The sequence below is a fragment of the Sinocyclocheilus anshuiensis genome, unplaced genomic scaffold (assembly GCF_001515605.1).
Source record: "Sinocyclocheilus anshuiensis isolate Anshui unplaced genomic scaffold, SAMN03320099.WGS_v1.1 scaffold1941, whole genome shotgun sequence".
Taxonomy (NCBI): domain Eukaryota; kingdom Metazoa; phylum Chordata; class Actinopteri; order Cypriniformes; family Cyprinidae; genus Sinocyclocheilus; species Sinocyclocheilus anshuiensis.
The window spans coordinates 148,573-159,468 of record NW_015536568.1 but is presented as its reverse complement, the minus strand read 5'-3'; the positions used below and the strand labels follow the sequence as shown (position 1 = coordinate 159,468).

At 37.7% G+C, this 10,896-nt stretch overlaps 1 protein-coding gene across 2 annotated transcripts in view; it reads right to left on the bottom strand.

Moving 5' to 3' along the window:
• The window catches only part of LOC107702122 (myocardial zonula adherens protein-like), a 14,619-nt gene extending 4,243 nt beyond the window's left edge, over nucleotides 1-10,376 (bottom strand). For both annotated transcript variants that reach the window (XM_016504365.1, XM_016504372.1), the window contains exons 1-8: nucleotides 10,103-10,376; nucleotides 9,274-9,348; nucleotides 4,350-4,445; nucleotides 2,648-2,806; nucleotides 2,429-2,521; nucleotides 2,197-2,310; nucleotides 1,943-2,095; nucleotides 600-725 (exon numbers count right to left, since the gene is read on the bottom strand). In XM_016504365.1, the coding sequence (XP_016359851.1) occupies nucleotides 600-725; nucleotides 1,943-2,095; nucleotides 2,197-2,310; nucleotides 2,429-2,521; nucleotides 2,648-2,806; nucleotides 4,350-4,445; nucleotides 9,274-9,348; nucleotides 10,103-10,171 (885 nt within the window). In that variant the 5' untranslated portion in view covers nucleotides 10,172-10,376. The remainder of the gene's footprint in view (nucleotides 1-599; nucleotides 726-1,942; nucleotides 2,096-2,196; nucleotides 2,311-2,428; nucleotides 2,522-2,647; nucleotides 2,807-4,349; nucleotides 4,446-9,273; nucleotides 9,349-10,102) is intronic.
• Nucleotides 10,377-10,896: the final 520 nt, after the last annotated feature.

Below are 10,896 nucleotides of genomic sequence, written 5' to 3'. Positions count from 1 at the left end.
AGTATTCCATACATTTGTCAGTTGTGATGTTAAATTAAGCTTGCAACATGTCAACTTGCAACATGTCGGGAAACTTACAGCTCATATATTATCCTCTCATGCAGTTATAAACGCAGCATTGTGACTGAACCACTTCTACTTCTGCTGCACGAGATGAGAACACATCTTTTATAATTTTCTGAGTCATGAAAAAGTCTGCTTTTGTGATACATTTCCTTCTTTCTTTACTGCAAGACATATGCTCGGTCTAGATGCGCTTAAATCTGCACTAACGATGCGTTCCTGTCACGTATCACACATGCGCACTTCAATAAGCCGACAGAACGCGGGTTATTGCGTTTACATGCCGTGCGAAATCGGAGTAAGAGGCAAAAAACTACCTGTTGCGACCGGTTTATGCTTACGGCGTTTATGACCTTACTCCGATCAAAGAAAACGGGTTACCGCGTTTACATGACCAAGTGCGTTTTCGGTTTATTAAGCATAATCGGCTTAAGAACGTGCATGTAAATGCGCTCATTATCACGCAGTGCAGTTCTTGCTGAACTAGTTGGACAGTAAGGCATTGTGAGTGTCTGGTTGTTTGGTTATATCTGTACCTGCAGAGTCTCTATCTCCTCTCTGTATTTCCTCTGCTGTTCCTGCAGCTGTTCCTCATATTCCTTCTGTAGCTTTGCACTCAGGTCTTTTAATGCTTGAGTCTTGGCCTCCTTGGAAGTCTCCACCTATGTACAAAATGCAATTTAGTTGTCACATGTTAATAACCATGCTATTTATGTAAAAAAAAAAAAAAGTAACATTTTTAACTTCAAACAAATTCACTGAAATCCTTTGTTTCCTCCTTGAATCTTTAGATCTCAATACATGCTGGAGAACAAAATTCTGAAATCTGAGTAAAACTATCCTTTTATTCAAGTAATTGTTATGATAATATAATTTGATTAAAATATGTGTATGAAATAATTCAATAAATAAAATAACAATTAAATTAATTAAAATTAAATAATTAATTAATTAATCCAGAACGCGACAGCAAGATACATTTTTAATGAGTCGAAAAGAATGCACATCACACCTCTGTTTATCAATTTGCACTGGCTACCAATAGCTGCTCGCATAAATTCAAGGCATTGATGTTTGCCTACAAAACCACCACTGGCTCTGCACCCCTTTACCTACATTCATTACTTCAGACTTATGTACTTCAGACTTTTGTACTTCAGACTTTTATTATATAATTTAAAAATAACTTGCTATGTGTACTGCCTTAAGCTAACTGAGACTTGTTATAGCATTTGTATATCATTGCTCTTTTGGTGATTTTGATTGCCTCCATTGTCCTCATTTGTAACTCGCTTTGGATAAAAGCGTCTGCTAAATGACTAAATGTAAATGTAAATAATACAAATAAATAAATAGTTCAGAAAGGGTTTATGTTTTTCTAAATCACCTTTTAGCAGTAAAGATTACAGATGACATAAATAGTCCTTGTGTATGACAAATAATTGTTTACTTTTTAAGTTTTAACTACTATTAACTTTTACAAACCATAGATCACTGAATTCAATGATGAACTGCCTTTAACTGAAAATTGAGTGTTTACTATTGTCCTTTAGCATTATTGACACACTATTTTCCTGTTTGATACTGTAAGGCTGCTTTGACACAATCTGTATTGTTAAAAGCGCTATATAAATAAAGTTCACTTGACTTGACTTAAAGAACCTGTATTTTTAATAGTGTAGTAGTCTCTCAATTAATATGAGGTTTAAAAACTGTATATACAATAACTAGAAAAAAGTATAAGAACAAGAAATACAATAATTATAAAAAATGATAACAAAAAAAATGTAGTCCAAAGTACCATGGTATTAGGTTGTCTGTAACATGAATGGTTTGAATGATAATAGTAGTGTTGTGTAACAGCTGTTTGTGTGTGCACCTGATTTTTGAGAGAGCGGTTTTCAGCCTGTGCTGCTGCTAGTTGTCTTTCCGTCTCCTTGAGTTTCTCCTCTGTCTTCTCCAACGAGCTGCGCAGAGTTCTCATCTCATCTCTGTTCCCCACACGATTTTGACAGCTTTCCAGCAATGATTTCTAAAACACATTTACATTCAAAAGTTGACTAAAAAATGTCACGAGTTCCTCTGGACAGAACAAGCCTTTGTCAGCTGGCAGTGACCACATTGATTGTGTACCTGTAGATCAATGTTTGCTGATATGAGGGAGCTGTTCATCTGGTCAAAGCTATCCATACCTGCCCTTCTCGTCCTCACCTCTGACTCAAGGTAACGCTTATGAGAGTTGGCTGCCTGGGACAAACACAGTCAGCACATTGAGAACTTGTCATACCACTATAAAATGCATTTTTATGAAGCCTGACAGGGTAAGGTTTGGTGGCAGATGATATTCTTGCCGTGTTTTGCTCACCTTTAATTCCTGAGTTAATTTTTGCACTGATTGTTGCATCCCTCCAAACTGGCCATACATGCGCTCTCTGACCTTTTCCAAAGAGTCACGTACCTATGAGAAAAGAAAGATGGTTTTTAGTTATCTGCTTGGATGTACATTCCTGAATAACATGCTAACTAGTCTTCTAGTTGCAAATTACAGTTAGCTAGGTACCAAAAGAAAAGTCTCTGAGTTTACCTCTCTGATGTACCTCATCTCATCCCTCAGGTGACTGACAGACCACTCGCGTGCCATCACTTCCTGTTGGTGGCTGGTGCCTGTGCTCTGCACCACGCCATAAACTCTGGGCCCGTGCTGAGCGGGCTGTTCCCGACCGATGCCATTGGTCACATGGTGCTGGGGGAATAGGACCACAGGGCTCAGATTTCAGCTTGTGAATGTGTTTAAAAGGAGAGTGTGACACTGTTGTGTTTACAGCTGTGAAGACCAATGTCACCGCTGTGTGTCTGAGTGTGTGTACACCTATTGGAACATCATGGCTGATAAATAAGACTGATAGACTATATTTGCGAGTGACATGCTCTGGTATTAGAAGCATTGCTGCTGAGTGTTCACAATGAGAGGTTGGGATATAGACAGTCAGAATAGTCCTCAGCGAGGGTGTCATATTTCTGCCTGCCAGTCGGAAAGAATAAAAAAAAAAAAAACTTTTATGTCTACAGGTTCAACTTGAATATATGAAAGGGAACTTGAAACTTGGAATGCTGTTGACATTATCCAGTGAATGTACATAGAGAAAATATTTCTTTCTTGAAAATGCCAAGGGGAAAGTGAAGTGAAAAAGGTGTCATAATAGCAAACCCCAGGAGCAACTACAGGTGAGAAGATCTCGCTCAAGGGCACAGCTATGAGGATCAATGGCCTTACAATTTATTCTGGTTCTGGATTCTGGGACCTTTTACACTGGGTCACTAAAGGAGTCATATTTCATGTTTTGCATGGCTTAAGAAAGCTCTTTTGTTATATGTTTAATAAGTGAACAAGCATTTTACTGTGCAAAGAAAGCCCTGAAGCCATATTGTGCAGATACACTTCAGCTCATGCTTGCTTTGCAAACAATAACACACTGAATTCAAATATCTTTTGGGAAACCAGCACCTGTGTTTTAAACACCATCACTATCATAGATAAAATTACTCTGATAATATTACTGGGCGACACAAAAACATTCAAACATATACTAAAAACATAGTCTATTATGTTCCAAAAGTACAACATTATATAATGGATCCAGTGGAAAAATACCGTCTACTATCATTCAAAATTTTAGGTTCAGTAAGATTTTTGAATGTTTTTTAAAAAGAAGTCTCTTATGCTCACCAAGGCTACATTTATTGATCAGTAAAACAGCAATATTGTGAAATATTATTAAAATTTTCTTTTTTTCTATTTTAATTTATTTTTAAATGTATTTTAAAAATGTATTCCTGAGATTGTAAAGCTGAACATTACTCCAGTCTTCAGTGTCACATGATCCTTCAGAAATTATTCTAATATGCTGATTTGGTGCTCAAGAAACATTTCTTGTTATTATAAACTTTAAATACAGTTATGCTGCCTAATATTTTTGATACTTTTTTTTTTCAGGATTCTCTGATGAATAGAAAGTTCCAAAGAATAGCATTTATGTCAAATAGAAATCAGTTGTAACATTATACCTGCCTTTACTGTCACTTTTTATTAAATTATAAAAGTATGAATGTAATATTAAATAATAAAATGTAGTATTAAATAATACAATGTAATGTAAAATGTAAAAACAAATCTTACCAACTGCAATTTTTTGTCATGTAAATATTAGAAGAATCAGATTATTAATCTTGACATATGCATGGGTAATGGTATTCGGGTTTGTTTGTGTTCTCAGAAGCTGTCATACCTTGTCTTCTTGTTGAGGTGATTCTCTCCCAGGTGGTCTTTCTCTCTGCATGAGCCCATTTTTCTTTTTCCAGGAACCATTGAGCGGTTTCTCGCCCTGTGATGTAACATATTATTTTCATAGGTCTTATAACATTTTTCAGACATGTTGATGCTTGGGGTGATAATTGGACAACCAATGTTGTGTTCACAGATTGCTGAGGTGAAGGCATTATCAAAGGTTTTGCCCTTGCCAAATGTCTTTATGCAACAATTAAATCCTACTTCTAATAAGCTTTCCTGTTTATGAGGAACCATATTCCATCTTTTTCATGTGTGCTATTTTCACATCGTACTGAGGTGGAACAACACTGATGAAGTCCAGCTGTGATCACACTCTCAGGGTTTGGTATTCCCCTTTCTCTTCTCAGGACATAGTTTCTCAGAACTGTAATCTCATTCATATCATGACCACACCTCCTCAGAACTCCTCTCAAAAACAAAACACAGAGCTTCAGCTTCCTCACTGAGAGAAACTGAATTCTGTCTCAACCTTAAGGGCGAACATGAGAATAATTCTTCATTAAAATAGAGAATTGGATGTTGAGAAAATATGATTAATGTTTCTCTCTGATTCTGACTGAAGGGGAGCAATGTGTGGGAGTGAGACAGAACAATGATGCCAGTGTTGTTCATGGCCTTCTGCACTGGACTTCACTGAACTTGACAGATAACCCACAAAAACACAAGCCCATGAGATTAAATTTGAGGCAGTCAAACAGGAGAAAGCTATTTAAAATGTTGACAACAGGACCTCCAGTTTTGGCCTTTTGCGAAGTGATATGAGTTATGTGTAGAAATGTTTGTGAATCATTTTGGGGATTTAATTTAGCCTAATAAATCTGACAGAGGCATTAACCTTCTGGGGTGGCCATCCTGATATTACAGTGCAGCATTATTGCTTTTAAAAAATGGTTACTTCCTAATAAAATATTAAAGGGATAGTTCACCCAAAAATGACAGTTCTGTCATCAATTACTCCAAAACCATAAAACTTTAGTTCATCTTCTGAGCACAAATTAAGATATTTTTGTTGAAACCTAAAAGAAATCTGTCCATTCACTGAAAGTCTACTCCAGGGCTGTCCAAATTCGGTCGTGGAGGGCCGGTGTCCTGCAGAATTTAGCTCCAACCCTAATTAAAAACACCTGAACCAGCTAATCAAGCTCTTACTAGGCATAGAAACTTTCAGTCAGGTGTGTTGAGGCAAGTTGGAGCTAAACTCTGCAGGACACCGGCCCTCCAGGACCGAGTTTGGACAGCCCTGGTCTACTCCATTAAAATGCTGGTGCTTTAAAAAGTTTACAAAGACATAAAATTCTGAAATAAAATTTGTAAAGACATTATAAAATTCATAAAGACATCTTCAAATAAAGACATCTTCATTTGTGTTTGAAAGATGAACAAAAGTATTATGGATCTGAAACGACATGAATGTGAGTAAAAGATGACAAAACTTTACACTTTGGGTAAACTTTAAATCTTTAAATTAAATATCAAAAATCATTACTTGAGCAAATTTGCTAAGCACCATCCTTATGCTAGAAGATACAGTTACTGTTGTAAACAACGTGAGAATTGTATTCTCTGCATACAGTACAATGTACTTCCATTAAAAGTGCCGAACCACAATGACAGACAACAGTAACAAACTGCAGCTGCATTAAACTTTTATGCTCATTTTGACAATATTTCTGTGCACAATATTAATATACCAATATTGAACTATATATCTGTCATCTTAGCCCAAGTAATAAAAGCATGTGTTTTCCGTTCCATATTCTACCTTGCTCACGTAATCTTACTGATTGAACTGAACACTATTCAATGAGCTCTATTGTTGTTGTATAAAGATGTGCTCGAGGGTGTAAACTCAAGTCTAGCATCTGTGTTTTACAGAACAGTATATCTGTTTGCATGCAGTGGGTGGTGTTGGCACAGCTACCCACTCCAGCTTTGCTGAGACCAGTTACGTCGTCATTCTGTGCCGTTTAGCTGAATGCTTTTATGAGAAAAACTGGCCCTGGGTCAATGTGAATTTCAGGCCTTCCTGTAATCCAACAGGTGTAACTCGGGCAATTCAGACCACAGGTAGACTAGTATCCCCATGGAGGATAGGATTACACACACACCCATCTTAAATTTGCAGTGGTTTCTTGTCTTGGTTCTTTGTTATGGCAGTAATAGAATATATCAGTTAAATGAAATGCTCTCTAGATTTTGCACTTAACTATCCTGACTGTACTTTTCCCTCTTCTCATTTAGTCTTCCTTTGACCTGGTTTCAAATTGTACAGTTACAGTATGTCACTAATTATGATGCAAAGGACTGCATATGAAAAGCCTCTATATTCAAAATCAATGCAAAAACCCTGACATCACCCAGATACTAGAATCCATACCTGGAAGGTTTTTCTATGCAGAGCCAACTAATTAATATTAACATAAAGGCTAAAAAGTTATATTCTCAAATGTTGGCAATGAAAGCTCCATGGAAGCTCATCTCTGTTGCCAAAGGTGCAGTCACATTAGCAAATTTTCAGTAAAATTTCACAAGGAGAAAAAGTCCATAGTCCATTGTCAATAATGAAGCAATGTATGAAATGCCACTCACTTTCAAACCAAGCAGCTTTCTCTTGGGCAGTGTGGCAAATTTATGTGACCAACTTGAACTCAACGTGAAATCTGTGGTGAAATCTTTGCCCTCACTTGAAATTCCCAGTCGCCAAATTCCAGATCGAATTGGCCACTGGCAGCTCATCAAGCAGGCCTGGGTTTTGTGTATTGACGCTTCACACAGCAAAATGCCCACAGCTGGCCCTTCCCATGAGACAGACACTGATAAGGCCATCAACAGTTTTATGTTGGCAGAGCTCCTGGATTTCTACTTCTCATTCTGGCTTATGAAAGTGCCTGATGTTCCCTAAGCAGCTCCTATCAGAGACCAAACAGGGTGGATATCAGTTGAACTTCAAGGACTAAGAGGTGCATGGTGCAAGTTCCAGGCCAAGGTACAGATCAAAACATTCATCTACATGCAGACACACCTCTCTTAACTTTTTTCCCAGCACACCACTGTCTGTAGAAGGCTTACAGCAACTACTGTCAAATATACAAATTAATTTGTCACACAGACTAAGCTGTATATGCAAACAAGCTTAAAATTAACTTTACCTCCCTTGGTAAATAGGTGACTCAAATTCATGAGCTTTGTTTCATGTGACTCTGAACTTTGGGGGCCGCTCAAGGATATTTATCTGCATGAACTTGTTCTAACTAACTTGTAACTTGTTTCTAAACATATTGGATAGTAAGTAAAATGACATTAAACTATTGAATCTTTCCATGTAGTTCCAAGAATGCATTTCTTATCTGCATGTTTTTTATCAGTAAAGGTACGTGGCATGTTACGGGCTGGCAGTTTGGATCTATGACGCACAAACCAAGTGACAGAGCAAAAGGAAGGACACAGTCTCTGATTTATCTCTCTGAAACACTGACCCAACATTCACAGACAAAACAATGTTGAAAATTTCCCCTTTCCGAAATTCCATCTTTCACATCCTTAAAAAGTAAGCCTACATGTAAATCCTTTAATTAAAGCCTATAATTATTTTTTGTTTTATTTTTTTGTTTTTGTCAATCGACTTGTCATATTATATACAATATAAATAAATATAAAATATAAATATCCAGGGGCAGACTTAGTGATTTGGAGGCCCTAAGCAAATTCCAGGTATGGGGCCCCAACACAGTAACTATGAGCTCTTTTACACCTAACCCTTATTTTGCTCACTTGCTCTCATAGTTTATAGTTTAAGTTATTTATCGCTTCACACCAGTATTTAGTCAACCTGATGCTGTTCTAAAGCCATATTAGGCTACCTTATTTTTTTCGGATCACAAAAGATTTAAATTTTTATTAAAATAATAAAAAATGCTTGCACTTGTCCATTTAATAAATTGCTAACTTTTTCAATCTTTTTCCAAACATAAAATTATCCCATGCAACTCATTCCATATTCCAAGTGTTCTGAAGGCATACGGTAGGGTTTGCCGAGAAACAAATCGAAAATGTAATCTATTATTAAGCAAAAATCTCCAGACATTATTTTTACATTGTATCTACACTTTGTTATAATGAGAGGATTCCCAAGCTCGCAGAACTCAGCACTTGACAAAAACTTGGCATTTTGTGCGGTGAGTGGATTCTAACTTAAACACTTCTGGTCATTGCTTTCAAGAAATCAAGAGATATGTCTATGATTGGCTACATTGCTCAATACAGCAAATATGTTTCACCAATATCAGATGGGGTCCCCTGATTCCCCGGGGCCCTAAGCGGCCACTTACCTCGCTTAAATGTTAAGTCCACCCCTGTAAATATCCACACTACCACACAAAAGTTTGAAAATAATATTTTTTTTTAAATGTTTTTGACTTTTATGCTCACCAAGGCTGCATTTATTTGATCCAAAACACAGTAAAAATGGTAAAATTGTAAATGCAAAACATTTTTTAAAATAAAAAGCTCAATATATTTAAATAGTTTAAAATGTCATATAAATTGAAGAAAATATTTTCTACATCTTTTCCACTGACCCTAAGGAGTGTTTTCAGGGACCACAGACACCAAGTTAATAACCTTGGATTGAGAGCATCTCTAGCGGATGTGTTATAACCTAAAGAAATCAGTCATTTATGTTATCTTGTTGAGCTTATCCTGTTATCAGGACATCATGCCATATGTGGTGCTAGTCAAACAGATTGGGGACTGTGTGAAGTCAGGTAAAAGAGGAAGTTTGTTTATTATGACGTGAAAAGATGGCTAGCGCCAATCTGTCGGACCGCAAGAACTTTACTGAAAGATGCTAAAATGATACTTACAGAGTTGACGGATTCATTCTGGGATTTTGGACTGTCCTCAGGCCGGAGGGTTAATCTGAGACGCCTGATTCTCCTCTGATAGACATCACACATACACACAGAGAAACAAACAAACAACGATTAGCCACAATCAAAAAAGTTTAATTAGGTGGACAATCTGATGATTGTTATCTCAAGATAAAATGGAAGCAATTTTACTGAAACCAAAACAAAAACTTTAAGTCCTGTCAAAGATAACGCTTATGTATTACGATAAGTCACGCATGAAAAGAAAAAAACAAGCTGCTCCAAGTGATTTTTTTTTTTATCACTGAGACAGATAGTATAACAAAACTGTATTAAAATATGACTGCCCATAAACACTTCAATGATTAACCACTTCAGATGTGGCCATCTATTCGATTCAAATCAATAACTACTAGTCAAAAATGTGGTTCTCATCGGTTTGATGCCCTCTCTGCCAGTTAGCGCCATTTGAGAGGGTGTCAGCTGATTAGCTGTAAGAATGTCTCTGAATGGCAGCTGACCGCAGCAACAGCGGCTGAGCGCCAGGCCCTGATAAAATAAACATGACAGGGCCCTGCCTCCCAGGACGGTGGCTCTTATTACAGGCCCCTCTGCTGAACAACAGCACACGTCAACAGCGCTCGATTAGCCTGGATATGGACGAGCCATTAGGGCACAGTCCAATGCGTAAGTCACAGCCGAGAGACACAGAGGACAGAAACCGAACCAAACACAGGCAAGCAAACACCTCACTGAGAATCACTTATAGTCAGGAAAATTCAGAGTTCAAAAGAGCAACAACATATGATTGAGTGTTTCCTACCTCATTGAGGTCTGGTATCTCAGTGGTGGTTGTGGTGCTGATGGCACCAGCCATGCCATTTTGCAGCATGTCTCCTTTTCACTGTCCACGCCACACATCCACACAAACACTATCAACGTCTGCGCCCACCACTGCAGGCTACACACCAAAGGAGGAGATACGTGGTGTGTGTGTGTTAAAGAGGGGAAGAATGAAAAAAAGTTCCCTTCAACAGCTCTGCCAGAATTCCTTCCCCCGGATGAGACCAGAGACAGAAAGAGAGGGAAAAAAAGAGGCTCAGTATTCCAATGCAGACAGAGAGAGAGAGAGAGAGAGAGAGAGAGAGAGAGAGCTGTCAGTCTTTCAGTATCTGTGCTGGCTACGTAAGCTTTGTTTCCTATTAGACCCGTCGAGCAACATTTCACCTGTGTGCACTCCAGCTCCCACCTACCTGTAGCCGGCTGCTTTTGTGGGGTGGGGTTGATAGTGCTGGGGTGGAGCCCTCTCCATTTCTACACGGGAAGGTGTCACACCTTAGGAGGGTTACACCACTTTTGACTGTAATGTGGCTTGAGTTATTATGCTTACAATAGTGGTGGATTTCAATTCCATTTAATTTAGTAATTGAATCATATCAGTGACTAACAAGGAGAAGCAGGAACAAAAAGCACGGTATAATTTACATAATTTGTTATTATTGTGATTCATGGAGTCATAACTAAGAACTTTTTAAAGTAATCATTTACCCAAAAACAAAAATTCTGTCATCATTTACTCATACACGTCATTCCAAACCTGTTTGACATTTGTTCTCC